Below are 17,710 nucleotides of genomic sequence, written 5' to 3' on the forward strand. Positions count from 1 at the left end.
AGTGTGGGGGTGGGGAGAGGAAGCTCCAGAAAGTCTAATTTTGCATGGTTTCTTTGGGGTGAACCCAGTCCCTATTCTCAATCCCCAGGATTGATTATGGCTCCTTATCCTTTCAAGATGCCTACTTCTGTATCTTTAAGGCAAAAGTACAGTGACTACCTTAGGTTTAGTGGGGGAAACAACCTGTACAAGGTAGCAGCCTGCAGGGTATTCACCAAGTAACTAGTAGTGACTACAGCTCATCTGCGTTGACAAGATTTACAGGTGTATCTGTATCTGGGTAACTGGTTCATTAGATCCCAGGCTTACTGTGAAATCGTTTATTCCCGGTGAGACTTGCTCCTTCTTCAGATCTCTTGGTCTGAGACTAAACAAAGTGAAATCAGACTTGGTCCCTGGGCAGGCTCTAATCTTCATAGAGGCCCAACCTAAATTCTACAAGAGTTCTAGCTTACCTATCCCAAACAGTGAGCCTAGCCGTGTCCATGCTAGATGGTCCTGTGAGATTTTATCTGTATGCATGAGGCCTGATGGAGACCTACACCTGTGTTGGCCCCCTTTGCAAGTATACAAATGTGACCCAGGGAGAGGTAGCTGCAGCTGGTGTAGAAATTTTTTCATCTCGGTGGATCAGATACTTACTACTGCTGTGGATACTGCCAGTGTGCATCTCAAAGGCCAGGGGATGCCCTTCTCTTAGCTTACTTCTCAGACAGTGTTGCATCAAATCTGGGTTAAGGAGCACATCAGGGATCTTGGAGCTGTGAATAGTCTTTGGAAACCTCAAGAGTCCTGAGTCCACATAAATTCACTAGAGCTGAAGACCCATAAGTTGGATTGCAAATCCTTTCTCCTAGAGATGAGGAGCAGCTAGTACAGACCATATGAATGTGATTTATTATGTGGACATCCATGGGAGAACTTGGTCGCCTCTTATTAGAGCAGTTTTTGGAAATTTGAAACAAAGTGGGTCCATCTGCTCTGCACCTAACAAGTATGAAAATGCCTTAGCCAACTACTTGAGACAAATGGGGACCATCATAAGTGGCCATTCAAATAATCTATGGCATTTGGAAATTGAGTTGTTTGCTGACAGTTAAAACAAGTGTCAGATGTTCTGATTGAGAGGAGGCAGGAATCCAAAAACCAGATATTTTTCTTATGTGCTGAGGGAAAACTTCCCTTATTTATTTCCTCTCGCATCCAGAGCATTGCATAAGGTTCAGCATGACCGAACCAGACTGAGCTTATTCACACTGGGCTGGGCACAGCAGACTTGTTCTCAGAGTTTATGGCACTATCTGAAGATCATCCATTCAGTCTTCCTCAGAGTCAAATTCTCTTGTCCCAGCAGAACAGCTGGCTAGTGAACATCTCAGGTTACTTCATATGACAGCACGTGGTGATGGGTTTCAAGAACCAGAGGTCTGTGCTTGTCAAGTCAGTCATTCTACAGATAGAGGTTGAGTAGGGCTGGGGTTATAGATCGGCTGATGCAAGGTTTGTATATCATCAGCATATGAAATGTTAGGATAAGGGAATTTGCTCTTAACTGCCAACTACTGCTCAACAGAGTTCTGTGGCCATATGGCTGGACACATGACTCTTGCAGCATGGCTGCGTTTCGTCAATGCACTTGCAGACCAAGAGCTTTTGTTGGCAAGGAGACTTTTTTTAATATATGTAGTCTTATCAGATTTTAGAAGACCATTACCTTGATTATCTACCACTACAGGGCCAGCATGTTATCTGCACTAAATTTGTCAACCATTCAGTTAAGATTTATTATCTGAGATCAGGCTAGCACCTGAAAGTTAATAAGGATAGACTAAAATCATCTTGTTATAAATGTCACTTTACTAAGATGTAGATGTAGACAGACTGAAAAATGACTGACAATACTGACCTGTCTGCATCTTCTATGCATCATATCAGTCACTAGATGAAATAGTTTGACCTCCTAGCTCTGTTCTCCTGCCCATTCATATTAGTAGTTCATCTTTCATCTTCTGAAGTCCCGTAGCAACAATTAAAAACTGAACTATTAGCTGAAACGGGCACAAGATGAGTAAAGAGAGAGCAATCTCTTGTTTATAAATTAATCTTTAATCAGCCATTTTGGAAAGTAGACTGAAAAGCAAATTAAATAGAACATGTTTAGACAGTTCGGCCTGTTAACCAAACTGTTAAGAGGCAATATTGTAACCTTTTGTCCCTTTCAAAAAAAGTATAAAAACACGAGGCCATGAGTTTTACTAAAAGATGTGGTGTATATGCCAGAGAGAGGAGAGGATAACATTAAATATATTGAGTGTTTTAGAGCAAAGGTTTCATCTGTTGGTAGGTTAAACGAGTATTAACATGGTAAACTGAGCAAGTGGATAAAACACTTCATTTAACAAGATTATCTTTCAGTTACATGCGATGGGGTACTGGAGCTGTCAGAGGGCATACTTTTACTTGCAGGTTGCATGTGTGTGACTTTCACATATTACAGGGACACTAAACCTGTTCAAACCCCAAATTTGACTAATTTTAAAATGGTGAGAAGTTCTCCAGACAGTTCTCTTCCTGTGCTCCCTCCACCCCATACCTTAAATCAACAACTGTAATGGTAGAAGATTTAAAGTGAGGAAAATGAACATTGCTTTGGTATAATGTCCCTACTGCTGCTCTCAGGATGAAATTCATCCTTGTGCAGAGGGCTAGTGCAAGGCTTATGCACTGCTCAGATCCCAGTTAAGCCTTCAAAATAAAGCTTAAATGTGACTTAAGCAGTGCACTGAACTTGGGCTGGCCTCTCTGCTCCTGGATAAATTTCATCCTCCAAGCTTATCACTATTCTAGTGTTCTCTTTAATGCTGATTCCCAAAAAGATATAAGAAAAATAGAAGTCATACTGGATTTTTGCCAAATGAAGGATGACAAAAGTGCTACTGAAGGAATTATGTTTGAGCTTGCAAAAGGATAGTCGGGAAAAAGCTAAACGTTGTGAACTGCTTTATGCATTGTTACTATTTAAAAATAACCTCACCAATAAACAAGATATACATGGTTCTGTAGATTACAAAATGCCCACTTCTTTATCCCAGTCCCCCTTATTTAGAGATCTTGGAAGCACTCCCTCACTCACTTCCCATGACACTTACCTTCTAGTCAAGACCTTCGATTAGTTTCCCCAACTCTGACTCCCTTATGTGCTCCTGTGTCCTTAGGGAGTACCTCAGTGCATGCACTTCTGTATGAGTTATTCCTAAGAGTACTCTCTGCATACGTTCTCCTCACGTGGAGACTTTTGTTCACTCTCCTTGGTTCCTTCCTTTGTAAAGCAGGCTGTTCTACACATTTTGAGGAACTGAGTGTCATTTTGAATTGAACTAACGTAATTCTTTTTAAAAGCTACTTGTGAATATATTTCTGATTTTTTTCCCCCGTATTCAGGGTATACATGTAAGACAATACTTGTGCTTATTTTTCTTTAGACTATTTGGGCTGTTTTTCAGAAAGTGGAAGGATACCAAGATAGGGAGCAGTTGTTTGATTGTAACAGTGTACAGAATACCTTTTGCTGAGCAAAACAAAGACTGTTCTGTGCATTTATCAATCTTCCACTATTGGAAAAGGATTCTGAAGGTTCCTGTGGACAGGTATCCTCTTGCAGGAGAATGGCATAGCTTGTCCTACCAGCAGTGTGTGAACCCAGTAATGGAGACTGTAGGCCAGTTTCTTTTCCTCACATTCAGTCCCCTCGAGTTAAGCATATATAGAGATCTGCCATGAAAAACCTGCCAAAGTACAATTTATTGGTAGGGAGGAAAGGAAGGTCTTTTGGCTAAAGCACAGAATCTGGGGGCTAGAGGCTTTTGTTTTATTCCAGGCTTTGCTACAGACTTCCTGTGGTGACCTTGGGCAACAATCTTAATCTCTGTGCCACGGCTTCATTTCTGTGAAGTGGGGATTTGGATCTACTGCACGGGGTGTTGAGACTTAACTGAATGTGTATGTGAAGGCACTGTATAGAAGTATTAGTTATTGTTAAATAATTCTAAAATGGCCGTTAGGGTTGTTTCAGAGCCAAGCTAGGCACCCATTGTTGTGCTTCCTGTCCTTAGTGAGTGAATGTACTTCTACCACTCTGATTTCTGGCACAGGAGTGAATGGATGAGCTGACATCTCAGGTTCCCATCCCACTAGATTGCTGCATTGATCTATAAACCAGTTTCTAATGTACTTCAGTATTGGTTCAATAATCAAATGGACTTTAATGTGTAACACTTAAAGATTCATGTGTAAGCACAATAATTCTTTTGATTATTAAACCAGTTTTCAAGCAAGATAAAACTGTTTTACAGGCTGACAAACTGCCGTTATTACAAATGTCACTTTTCCACAAGTGTTACGCATCTGACAGTAGGAAGCATTATAAATGAAATTCTAATGCAGTATTTTATTTTAAAACTCATAATGAAAAAGATTTCTTCCTGTGAATGTTCAGACCTCTGCCCTGAGCAAAATGGGCATGGCTTGCTTTTAAGAAATTTTACTTCAATGAAATATGCTGTGAGTACACTTGTTGTTCTATCACTACAAGTATGATCTTTCTGTGCCTTAATTTTAACTGTTGCATTTTTTTAACATCTGACATATTCAACTAGACTGCAGAAATCTCTGTCCAGCTGATAATTGAAATCACTTTTTTAAACCAAGATCTTGTCCTCCCTCTTGTCCTCCCTCTACAGGAGAATTTGCAGCGTTCAAGTAGCCACAGCGCCATGGCAGCACCTACTCTATTATTTAAGTCTTGTGTTCCTACAGTTTCTTAACGTCAAAAATCTGTTCTGCTCCTCAAAACCTAAAGCAATTTAGGAAAAGATATCCGTAAGCTTAGAGTGGAGCAGAAAGGAACTGCTGGTCCAACACAAGGGGGGGTAATAATCTTTTTAGGAACCAGAATTCTCTGCTGCCAGTGTTTCTCCTTCAACACAAAACACCACGTGTATTCAGAGACCCGCAGTGGCTGCCTGTACCGTTGTCATCATTCCCAGGAGAGAGGAGAGGGCACGCGTGTTTTGACTTTGGTGCTCAGGCATAAGGGGATGGAACTGCTGCAGCAACTTAGGAGACTTGCTTTGGATGTCTGCCAGTTGGCTTTCTCCCTCTAACAACGAATCATCAGAGGCTGAACATCTGATGAGAGTGCTAATCAAACGAATCATCTTCTGTTCTGATTTATTTTTTTCCTGGCATGCTTACTGATTTATGGGTCAAAATGCAGTATCCCCTTTTCATTTAAATGCAAATATCAAACATTTCAATCGATCTATGTCATTGACTTTTATCCCAGTCAAATTTGATACTTTGAGGGGCGGGAGGTGGCTTCAGGAGAAGTTAATCTGGAGGAAAAGGGAATGCTGCACCATTTTTCAAATTTACTTTTCACTTATCCAAAAACTACCCTTTTCTTGTTTCTAATACTTTCTGGTGTGCTCAGACAGGGCATCTTTCAGAAGGGTTGGGAAGCTCCTCTCGTTGGTCCAGCAACAAACTAAAGTTAAAGACAAAAAATGTAGCAAGTTCTCAAAATATTTTTTTGTATCATCTAATTCAATGTATTTTTCAGAAATGCGATAATGGCATGTGCAGTATTTAAAACTGCTAATACAGACTATGGAATGGTGTATGTACCTATTTTAAAAGTTTTATTTTAAATGAGGGTGCAGGTGAATGCCAGGTACCTTACCAATGTATAAGGTTTTCATAAACAGGAAAAAATAGTTCTCAGGTTGAATTGGAAAAAAAAAATATAAAAATCCCCCCTCCCCTGAATTAGACATTCTGCAAATTGTGTTTTGGTACTTACAGAGCTTTTTTAAAAGGATTTTTATCCTGTTAACTCAGTGTTCTCTGATAAGTGTGTGTGTAAATGTGGAGCATCTTGTCCCAATGGCAAGGTGTTAGATTTAAAAAACAATCAACTACAAAAAACGGTACTTGCTGGATCCACGCTGACCTTTTCTCCTCTCATCGGTTCTCTCTGTTTGACTCTTATTCCCATCCCTCCATTTTTCCCTTTTCCACAGTTTGCAAACTAGGATAAAGGTGGCAGTATCCACATTAGTTTCCCTTGTTGCCCTGTCCTCCAAGCCCAGTTCTCAAATGGTTAGTAGCTTTGTGACAAGCTACCAAGTCAGAAGACAAATTCATAAAGTTCAGCACAGTGTTTACCTCTAGTAGAATATCTTGTGATGTGATCTGTTTGCAGAATTCTCCGACATGTGGTATTAAACATAAATTATCTGTACAGAGGCAAGTCAGACCATAGTAGAAAGAACTTCAAGCTCACACGGAAGTCTTCAGAGTTCAATTAATATCTGTCCTATCCCACTCTACATGAGGCAGAAGAATCGATGCCACTAATTGGCAGCACTGTTCTTAGGTGAATAAAATCATGTGACTCATGTAAAGGCGTTAAATGTGTATAGACGCACGTGGCATTGGCTGAACACAGTGTTTCTGCCTCACTCGGTGAGTGGGGACCTTTACTGTGTACAGAAGGGTGCCCTTGAAGATATAGGTAGCCTGTTATGTTTTGTTAATTATTATTTACTGTGGTTAAGGGGTCCTGATTAATTTGAAGGGAGAAATATAATTGAAATACTGTGTATTCATGTTAATTCCACAAACAGCAGCCAGACAGCAATAGAGAGTGACGTGAAGTTACTACAAGGATGAAGCAATTCATGTTGCTACATGAATAGAATTGATTTTATGTACAGGATGCATTTTAACAAACAAGCACAACTTTTTTCTTCTCTGCTGTGGGTCTTCAGATACTATTAGGTTTTTCCCTTCCTGAAATAGGCAGGAATTAAAATAATCAGTAGCAGTGTCTACTGTACTTTCCAGTGTGGAGAAGCAAACAAAGTGAGCAGTAATGCACAGTCAGATGAAATCACCATGCACCATGGTAGTGTAATGGCAGTATACAATGCTATCTGAGGCAGGTGACAGACCAAGGCAGAAAAAGCAAGGAACCAAGTTGTCAGAAACAGTTGAGAATTTTTACCAATATTAACTCCAAGAGAGTGAAGTCATTACTGTATCAATGCTTTTCCCTCAACCTTTTTTTTTTTTTTTTGGCCTGTGATGTAGCTTGTAAATGTAGGGCACACTGAAAATTACATATGCTCCTAAAGAAAGGTATAGTCTAAATATGTATTGCTACGTTAAGAATTATCATTTCAACATAGTGGATAAAAATCCTAGTTTCTTTCTATATTTTCTTGCTGGCAGAGAAGTATTTGTTAAAATAAAACAGTAAGGAATTATTATTTTTTTTATCCTTGTTTTAAATGAATTTATTTTGTAATCCTTCATTACCTGTTAGTCTACAAGATGCTTCTTGAGCCCACAGGAAAAACACAAGGAAAATGGCTATCCTTGTCCATGCAAAGCACTTTATAAGTAACACATGGTCTTTGATTTCCCCCACCCCCAAAAACCATGTATGTTGTTTGACTGTTGTTTAGTTAAGTCTTTTAGGTTTCATTTCTATTACCTTCCAAGGTTTTTTCTCTTAAAGTAGCTGTAATGCTTTATGTTTTTGTCCAGCTTTCTATCTGTATAAAGACCACCTTAATCCTCATGCAAAACTTTGGGAAAATTTGGTTTGTAAATAATTGTTTTTCTTCATTTCTTTTCCTTCAGAAATTACTAAGGACGTTTTGCATGAAAATAGGATCAATTTTAAAGGTGCCTTGTGGGTGTTTGGTAAATGGTGAGACAGTCGCAGGGACATGTATTGAAAGCCCCAGATAGCAAGGGGATGAAGAAAACAATGAACTCTTTTAAAAACAATAAATAACATTCAGACTCTCTGTTCACACCATACAGCTTCAGCTCCTCTGTGATTCCCCAGCTCAGTGCACTAGGGCATAAACCCACATGCTGGGTTTGGTAATTTTAGTAAATATTTTATACCTGTTGGGATATAAAATTATCTAGGCACTTATACTGCTTTAAGATCCAACATATCTGAGCAGATAATAAACCTGTTCAAAACCACCACTTGAGCACCCATAGTCCAATTCCATGCTCTTGTGGAATACATTAGCTGTGAAACACCCCTTCTTCCCCCATATACAGAAATTAGAAAATACCTATCATCTAGTCCCATCTCCCTGTCAATGCAGGATTCTTCCCTACAGTATATTTTCTGGGGCACCGTGGTGGCATTGAAGTCAAATGGAGTGAACGTAGGCGCCTGATTATTTTTAAGGTAACAGGATCAGTTAAATGCTGAATGTCTCTGTATTCGACATAGTCCTGCCATTCTCACTTTTCACAAAACATTTGCAGGTCACTGAATTAATCTGTTCCTGCTTGCTTTATCCCTTACCTGAAATCATCCTTTCTCACAATTGAGTTCTTTGGCAATTACCGATAATACAGATTATTTTGGGTCAAATTCTGCCTTCATATTTCTGTGGCTTCTACTTAAGTCAGTTGGAGCTATATGTGCTCTTTAGAGGACAACATTTGGCCTACTATGACATGAAGTGAATAAACAGAAGTGTGAACTGTTAACAAAGATCACATCTTTATGCAAATGTCCAGCGGTAAAAACATACTGAAGAATTGCCTCTATAGTTGTATTGTGCTGTCTGTGTACACGGTGCTTTACTGAACACTTTGAAGACAAGGTCCATTCCCCAAAGACACGATGATCTAATATCAGTTGAGGCATCGGTAGTTCTTGAAGGTATCTGTGTAGTGGAGGGCCTAGTTAAGAGCTGAAGCGTGCAAACATTTCACACCTTTCCAGCCTGCGGGTTTTTATGGAATATATTCCCTTCTTGACTGTGAGTGCAGCATGTGTAGCACAAACTATTCAGAGTACTGTAGACAAGTATCTTTCCGTCCATTGAAACAATGTGACCAGGACGTAATATGATAGTCTAACCTGTTAGGTACATTCAAGATTCAGTTGAAAACTATTTGCATAAGGACTGTCATGGCAACACTTTGAAAATACTGGATGTTTTGTGTCTCAGTGGTTTGGTTTTTATTTTCTTTATAGATACTAGTTTATCTCATGCACACACACACACATTTTCTTTATAGATACAAGTTTATATCACACACACACACTCTCTCTCTCTCCCTACCTACCTACCTTGGCTGCTTTATTATTTCTTATCTGGTAAATCAATGCATCAGAAACAGGTGTTGAGACAATTGGAGTAAAAACATTTTGTTTGTCTTTAGGTTTTAAAGATGCTAATGTAGAAGCTAATCAGCACCGTGAGAGCAGTGAATAGTAATAGTCATAAGTGTGTGTGTGTGATGAAGGCAGTTTTTCAAAAATAGCAGGATGAGGATGCTGATGTGAACAAACTGAAGAAGTGAAAGTTAGTAATATTTATATAGAAAAGATATCCAGAAACTCTCTTAAATGGTATACATGAGGCTTCCCAAAAGTTACCTTTGCAATTTGCCAAATGATCTTGTGCCTTCATGACTTAAAACAACAATACATATATATTAGGTGCTTTGTAACTAGAGCAGTGGCTTTGGTTTAATTCCAATGCAGTGTCTTCATATTTAGATGCAAATATGGACCTTTCACAAAAGTTAGTAGTTTTTGAGTTTGTCAATGTAAGCAAAAGATATATGGAGGTGATGGGGAGGGGAGAATTTACAGAAATATCTGTAAAAAGGGACAAAGAGACCCGTGGCACCTTATAGACTAACAAACGTATTGGAGCATGAGCTTTCATGGGTGAATACTCACTTCGTCAGACGCGTGTCTGGTGTTTGTATCCAAAATAAAGTTCATACGAGACACATGCATGTCTGAGAAAATCTTTTTGACCGCTCCAAAAATCAAGCATTTTGTTAGGGAAGTGTAATATAAAGTTCTTAGGAGAGATAAAGTCAGACTATCCAGAGCAGTGTATGAAAAGCGAGCTCTAGAATAGAAGACTGACTGTCAGTACCGATAAGCCATGTACGTCATGGTATACTGTTAATTTCCTGGTCTGGGGTTATGTCGTTTATGGAATATCAGCAGGTTTCTTTAGTTCTTCCTCAGGCCTGGTATTGATATGCTGCTAAACCTCTACAACCCCAGCCACTGTTTAATGATCATATGTCCTATAATCACGTTTACCTTGGGAGATGAGTATATTACCAGTTGAGGGGCAAAAGATACGTTTGGATTTGATGTGTTCATGCTTCAAACTTATCTTCGCTCCTGGCAGTACTTTAATACTAGTGTCATATTTCATCTGTATGTCCATAAGGAAAAGAATGGTCTTTGTTATTGTTTTTCAAGTCCTTTCCCTGACTTTGTTGTTGGTGGAAGACTTTGGACATACTTCTGTGTTAGATAAATCAGTGCAATTAAAGGCACGGTTATTACAGAATATTAGACTTCTATTAACCTCTTTTTAGTTCCTTTTACACCCTCATTTATAAGGTTTTTCAAATGTTTTACTTAAATGTCCAGGAAATATCTGGATCTTTTCTCCCTCTTCCAACCCACACACTGAAAATAGTATCCTCCCTACTTCTATGAAAAACACAACTATTTCCCTATTTTGTGAAGGGGAGAGGGTAATGTTGGGGAACTTTGAAACTGCCTGAGCATTTGTTTTAGTATGTCATAGCAACAGTATGTTCAACCCATCCAGATGCCCTAACAGCCTACATGTACTATCCAATCTTTTCTGTCTGGCTTATCATACCTGCAATAATTGTAGTTTAGAATAAGCCTGTATGACATTTACTTCTGAATTAGTAAAACACAAAGCCAAGATTGTTGTTTGAGTTTTAAATAATAATTTGTTTTGACAGATATTTCATTTGGGTGCTCACCCTGCTTGAACTCAATTTATTTGTTCTGTGTGTTTGGAAGTTCAGTAAAATGTCAAGACATGACAAGCAGTAACCCTATCTGGGCACAGATGTAGGGGGATAGGGGTAAAATGGACCAAACTGGGATGGTGGGTATTTTTGGGATAGTGGGGGTGGGCATAATTTAAATAACTTTGTCTAAAATAAAATGTAAGTGCAATAAATGTGCTTTTTATTCAAAGCTGTGAACTGTTTAAAAAAAAACATGCACATCATTCCTTCCTGAGCCTTGTTTTTTCCTCTGTTTCTCCCCAAATGACTGAAACCTGGCAGTGGCCAACCTGCATGTCTTATCTAGTATCATGGTTAAATATGTGCTTATCTAAACCATGCCATTAAAAAAAAAAATCTAAATCCCCCTTGGTAGGACTAAGGCAAATCCTCCTCCTACTTCTGCACCCCTGGAGAGTCCTTATAGTGCCAGTCTGCTGTGCTTCACTTGGAAGGGCAGGCTGTGAACATCCCTTGAGGCTGGAGCACTGGCAAGGGCCCTGAGGATCTGCTGTGTCTCGCTCCTCACAGGGGTACAGAGCCTACTCCAGACTCTCTTGAGTAGGAAGATTCCTTCCTCTGCATATGACTGGCACATGTTCTGGCTAAGGGCACCAGGGCTGGGCAGAGGATTTTTTCCTAAGCAACTAGGAAGAAGGCCAGCAACTTCCTGCTTGGGTCCTCTATAATTCGTTTTGTCAAAACAAGCATGCAGGCTGGCCCCTGTTTTCTCCTATTACTCCACCTTGTTTTGAAGGAATAGTTATACATATTTTTAATCACTTGTGCGGTACTTGCACAGTCTGTCCCTTCCTCACTCAAGATCATGTGCTTTCCCTAGGTTAGGAAAGGTGCAGTGGTCTTTTCTCCACAAAGGACTCAATACTAACGTTTCATTAAAAAGTTCATGAAAGCATAGAACTCACTAGTTGGACCTCATAGGGGGGTGGCTTTTTAAAAAAAATTATGAAGATGTTGCCTCATACCTTGTTTATGAGCAGCAAAATACTCTAGTAAGGAGAGGAAAGGGAAATCATATATAGATTTGATTTTTTTACTTAGTGCAATGAAACGTACATCCCCCAGTTTGAACTCTGTGCTAACTAACACAACATTCCTTTAAGCTGTATTTTTACCACCAAAGGTTTTGTGAGGGTCTAAGTCTCCACTGCAGAAGGTCCAATCTGGTTACTTACAAAAACAATTGTTAGTAGATTTCTATAGCTGCTTTTAAAAACTACAATGGAGTAATTGTTTTAAAACTTGTATTTATTTTTTAACTCATAAGCAAATGAGTATTTTCAGTTTTCTGTTACACAGACCATGGCAACTCCCATTCTTTCCCTTCCCAATGTCCACAGTAATTGCTAATAAAAATTATTTTTCTTGCTTGTTTCCCTGCCCTCTACTTTTGTTACCCCTTCCTGCTCAAGTCCCTTCATTTGTACTTTGAAGTTTCTTCTCATGTAAATTTGTACAATGGGAAATATTGTCCAGTTTGGTTAGAGAGCATGGAGACAAAGAAAACATTAAAAATTTGATAGCTGAAATTGACTGAAGAAAACTATGTGTAAAGTTATTTAAAGAACTCTGTATTATATAAAAGGCAAAAAGTTCTATGTACTTGATGTGAATATGAGATTACTGCTATAATAAAGATTGACTGCATGAAGAAACATCTGAAATGAGAGATTTATTTTTAAGGGTCCAGTCCACAAGACATTGTCCCAGATGTGTTTTAACAAGAGTAGTTTTGTTCTTGGGACAGCTCTGAAGTTTGATAATCAGCTTATAAGAGTGGGAGTCAGGAGAACCCAACTTTACCAGCCTAAAGAGCTGTGTCTTCCTTGTCTGTTTATTGACCTCTGTTAAAGAAAGTACAAATATCTGCTCTAAGAAACTTGGATTAGAATTTCCCACACTGCCTTTGAGAAAAGTAAAAATCAAGGATTCACAACACATCAGCTAGCTTTTACATATGCACTTTTCATCAGTAGATCTCAAAGTGCTTTATTGTCTAATGTATTTATCCTCACACCACCACTCAGGGATAGCGAAGTATTAACATGTTAAAGCTAGGGCAATGAGACTAAATGATTTGATCAAGGTCACACTGGAAGACTAGTGAAGCAGGAAATTGAACCTTGGTCTCACACTTCCTAGGCTAGTGCCCAATTTGAGTTTAGACATATGCTTTGTAGTCTGAGGGGCAGCAGTATCCCCTCCTGCCTGCAGCAGAAAGCTACTATGAGCTTGCTTCGTATTTTTCTACAGTTGTCAGATTTTTTTTTTTAAATAGGAAGAACTTTCCACATTGTGGGCTATTTTAAGATATCATTAGATGCTATTTTTAGGTTAGGCATTAATGTTAGTATTGACATTTAAGAGGCTATACTTCAATTTCCTCCCCCCTGCCCGCCACACACATTTTGTATAACTAATGCTAACAGCTTTGTCCTCCCCTACATGAAGCCACTTGCTGAACATGGATTTGTCTGGGATTACACCTGCTGCTGAATACTATTCAGCACATCTTCAGCTGCCACCACAGCTCATTAGTATAGCACAGACCAATTCAAAGTAAAGTTGTGAAGCAACTGCACGAGCATGTTTGGCAGGAGAGTGGGAAGTATACAGAACTTACTCAATTGCCCTTTCCTCTCCCCATACAGAGATGATTATTTTGTAAAAAGTTTCAATAAAACAGTGATGTAGTCAACAAAAAACTTAAAGCCCAAGCTTGTAACTTGAGTTTTTATTTACGATGTGGATTTGCTGAAACAGTTATACAAGAGCCAAAGCTTCAACTTCAGAGATCCCACCACCGCACCTGCAAGTGACAGATGGGAAGAACATTTAAGAGAAACTTGGGTTGTCAGAGTCCCTCCCATATCAGTACACGCATATGCCAATAAAACCCAAACCATCTACTTAAGCCTTTTTTGGCAGGAACTTGTTTTCCCATGAATGTTTTAGTGCAATAAACACTTACGTTAACAGCTGCAATGGTTTTTAAAGACCTTTTTAAATGCAGTAGTTTGAATTCCCACCGCAAATGGAACAAGTTTGTCTTTTAACCAGCCAGATGGAAACAAGGGCTTGACAGCAAATACTTTAATCTTTTTGACATTTGGGAAGGGAGGAAAGAATTCCTTTAACTGGAGAGCTTCAAATGGGGGGAAGGGTGTGTGAGAAGAACTAAATTCAAGTCTCCATTACACTTTTAAAAGTTATAGTAACATCTTTCTTTGGCAGATCACTAGTTCTTAGCATTAGTAGAGACAACAGAAGGTAGTTGCTGGGCGAGCATAGTACCTCCTACTAGCTTTTCCAACTCAAGTGCCCACTCAAAGATTTAACATGTCAGTTTAGATCCCAGACAAATCCTAAAAAGGAATACAGTTTACATCCCAGACAAATCCTAAAAAGGAATACAACTAAACTTTGAAGAACAAGCCTGTTAGGCCCCTAAGAGTAGTTTTAATCCTATGTGCATTTAGTATTAGGAATGGGATCTAGAGCCTTTCAACTCTCCTGATGCCATGACTTACTGTATTCAGTGAAGTACACGGTTATAGAGATGGAGAATTTGAGGCAAAAAAACGTTATTCTTGAACTTTTATAAAAAAAATTCCGTGGTGAACAGTGGCAGAAGATACAAGATTTATCCCACTACATAAAGTAGATTAAGGCTGTCACAAAAACTACTAAATGACTTAGTAGCAGGATAGGTGAAAATACTCCTTTGGCTGGGAATGTGAAGTGTTACTTCTGTCCAGTAAAGTAGCATGTCCTCAAAACTAGATAAGGATAGTCACAAAGGATTTTAAGCTCATGTAAGTCCCCGACAATACGGGACAATGCAAACAGCTATGAAAAAACTACCTTATTCTGTGAATCAGTACATTAAAAGAGGAAAGCAAAAGGCTCCTGAAGTCTGCCTGTAAATCTTAACTGGCAGATATCCCTCTTCTTGTTCAGGAATACACTGAGCATGACAAATAGGACACTACAAACACCTAAGGACTCATCTTGAACTCTATATCAACTGTGCCTATGGGAGAATCCTGTTCAGTGTTCACTGTACATCTACATCAATTCACGGAGGTCAGAGATTGGACATTAAAACAAGCATAGCTCATTCTAAAGATCATCTGAAAAAGGAAAAGTTTCAAGAGAACCTACGCCTTGACAGCTCCAGCTACCAATCTATTCTTCATCATCAGGAGGAATCCCCAATTCCTCATCTGTCCATTTCGAAGCATCTGGGTAAGGAAAGTGACCCTTGTAGCAGAGGAAAAACATTAGTTAATATTTCGTTTTCTACTGAGGGTCGTAACCTCAAGTGGGATCACTCCATCAATATAGGGGGTCATGGCAATCCTGAGTGTATAGATGACATTTTTATTAAATGGCATCCACTGCACAATGTGACCTCATACACACAAGTGCAAGGTCATGTAGGATGCTATTTTGCTCTACAAGATGGTGTTCCCTCTCCAATGTGACCTCACATGGTGTGTGCAGATCCTGAAAAGTAAAATCCATATGGCGTGATCTTATATGTATGCTGCATGGAAGAGGCTATTTCAGGAGCAAAGCACAGGAAGCAATACATGAGAAAATGAGGTCATGCAGGGAAAGTGTCTGGGAACTTCTGATATACTACCACAAGAAGAGATCCTGAATACTTGGTTAGTAACTATAATGGATGCTAGAGGCATGTTCTTTCTACAAATGCAACAAATTTGGGTGCTATAACATCTCCCCTGCACTGGGTGGTTTGAGATAGCAAAGGCATTGGATTGAATGGTACTTAGGCACCTAAATCCCAGTTTTGGCTCCACTGTGATCCACAAAACTGCTGTGAAACCCTGTGGTCACCTAAACTTGCTTGTCACCTAAGTTTTTGGGTAAAAGTTCCCTCAACATCTATGTTTATGCCTCTGTGCAGATGCACTGCTGTCTCCCTCTAGGAGTCTGGACACCTAATCCCCACAGCAATTTGCAAACCAGAGTCAAGACAGTCATTTGGCCACTTAAGTCACATGCAGGGCCCAATCTAATAGGCATGCCTACAGGATGCCAAATTCCAGAGGGAGGATGAGCTGAAGGTGGTGGTGCACTCCTCCACTTTTAAAGTATAGGTTACAGCAGTTGCTTAGGATGTAGGAGACCCAGGTTCAATTCTCCCATCCCCCGGACAGGGAGAAAGGATTTGAACAGGTGTCACCCACCTCTCAGGAGACTGCTTGAACCATTATAGTTCAGGGATATTCTGATGTGGGACTCTCTCCATGTCTCCTGCTGAAGCTTTACCACTGTGGATAAATGACAAAGTGACTGGAGCAGGAAGTTCCCCTTGCCCTATTCCCCAACACTGCTCTGCTTCAGGTACCTTCCTCTCAGGCAGCAAGCCCCTCTCCCTCCAGGGCTAGAGTGAGACTCTTTCAGCTCCTGGCCCACAGCCCTCTTATAAGGGCCAGCTGTGGCTGCCTCCCCAATCAGCCTAGCTGTTCGCTTTAATCCCTGTTCTTCAGGAGTGAGGCAGCTGCCCCACTACACAAACACACACACACACTATAAATAAAACCTGTTCCATACTTTTCTCACCCATACACAACGACCTCCCAAGTTCACATCCAGGCTCCTTCCCAACCATTTATTTACATCTCCCTCTGCTCCTCCATTACCCCTACCTTCTCACTGCTTCTGAAGGGTGCAGAAAATACAGTTCTATATTGTAGTTTAAATGAATTATTACTCAGTTCTGTACTAATATGCCTAGTAAGGAATCTATTTGTCAAAAAACATTTCCTGAATCTTAGTCATCTGTATTGTTACACATACCTGCTGACAAGCGTTTTAAAATAAATGACCACAAATAATTGAAACTGGTGGGATATTGTGTTATTCTGACAAATAAAATATGCAGAATTTTAAAATATTGTGCACAGAATTTAAACTTTTTTGGCACAGAATTCACCCAGGGGTATTATATCCACAAGAAACAGCGTAATCACTTAAGCCCCTTGACTCCAGAAGAGGGGTTCCCATACATGGATCACTAGTCAGAGCTGGAAGCCTCCCTGCAGCAAGACCAAACACAGTCCCCCCTGAGAGAGAGGTGGGACTTAATATACCATCCCCCTCCTAATTTAGGATCTCCCATTAGTTAACTCACACAACTCACCCCCTTCCATGGTTACTTTTGCAGCCAGGTGCCGCTCGCCCCCCCTCATTGTACTGGGGGCGGAGATGCTAACTCGGGCTTTGGGCAGCACAGGCGGTTCCTATGATTTTCCAGGCACCGCAGCAACCAGCACTGCAGCCTCCCCGCTCACGGACCCTCCCCCCGCCGGGCCCAGCCCCGCTCACCAGCACCGCGTCCGGGTTGTGCCAGAAGTGCCACAGGATCCAGAACCACATGAAGCCGCTGAGGATCTCGCCGTGGATCACCTGCCGGCGGGTCAGCGCCGGGAACTGCCGGTAGTGGGGCTCGATGTGCACCCCGCCGCCCGCGCTGCAAGGGAGGCAAACACAGAGCCCGTCAGCGCCGGCCCGGCCCGGCCCGGCCCGGCCCGGCCCCGCCCCGCCCCGCCCCGCGCCCACTCACCGCCGGAGCCCGGCCGCTCCCCTCACGTCTCTGGCGCGGAGGATCCGGACCAAGCCGCCGCCAGTGCGGCCTAGAGCCCCGAGCATGACGCCCCCTGCCGAGCCGCCCGCCCGTTCCCCAATGTCACCTCCCGGTATTGAGGGGGGTAACGTGGCCTCCCAACAACAGCCGCTCTGATTGGCCTGC

At 40.7% G+C, this 17,710-nt stretch overlaps 2 protein-coding genes across 2 annotated transcripts in view; one reads left to right on the plus strand and one right to left on the minus strand.

The window, feature by feature from the left end:
* The window catches only part of BRAF (B-Raf proto-oncogene, serine/threonine kinase), a 131,670-nt gene extending 118,129 nt beyond the window's left edge, over positions 1 to 13,541 (plus strand). The window contains exon 19 of the mRNA XM_030544009.1: positions 4,740 to 13,541. Within this exon, the coding sequence (XP_030399869.1) occupies positions 4,740 to 4,762 (23 nt within the window). The 3' untranslated portion in view covers positions 4,763 to 13,541. The remainder of the gene's footprint in view (positions 1 to 4,739) is intronic.
* Positions 13,542 to 13,648: 107 nt separating this feature from the next.
* On the minus strand, positions 13,649 to 17,665 carry NDUFB2 (NADH:ubiquinone oxidoreductase subunit B2). Its single transcript, XM_030544011.1, has 4 exons — positions 17,525 to 17,665; positions 17,287 to 17,431; positions 15,094 to 15,192; positions 13,649 to 13,738 (listed from the first exon to the last, which is right to left on the minus strand). The coding sequence occupies exons 1-3, from the start codon at positions 17,608 to 17,610 to the stop codon at positions 15,118 to 15,120; spliced, it is 306 nt and encodes a 101-aa protein (XP_030399871.1). The 5' UTR covers positions 17,611 to 17,665; the 3' UTR covers positions 13,649 to 13,738; positions 15,094 to 15,117.
* Positions 17,666 to 17,710: the final 45 nt, after the last annotated feature.

The sequence above is a fragment of the Gopherus evgoodei genome, chromosome 1 (assembly GCF_007399415.2).
Source record: "Gopherus evgoodei ecotype Sinaloan lineage chromosome 1, rGopEvg1_v1.p, whole genome shotgun sequence".
Classification (NCBI taxonomy): Eukaryota; Metazoa; Chordata; order Testudines; family Testudinidae; genus Gopherus; species Gopherus evgoodei.

Coding starts and splice junctions, on each gene's coding strand:
- NDUFB2 (XM_030544011.1), bottom strand. CDS start 17,610: ATGCTCGGGGCTCTAGGCCGCACTGGCGGCGGCTTGGTCCGGATCCTC. Junction 17,432..17,524: donor GGAGCGGCCGGGCTCCGGCG/GTGAGTGGGCGC, acceptor CCTCCCTTGCAG/CGCGGGCGGCGGGGTGCACA. Junction 15,193..17,286: donor ACAACCCGGACGCGGTGCTG/GTGAGCGGGGCT, acceptor CTCTGCTACAAG/GGTCACTTTCCTTACCCAGA.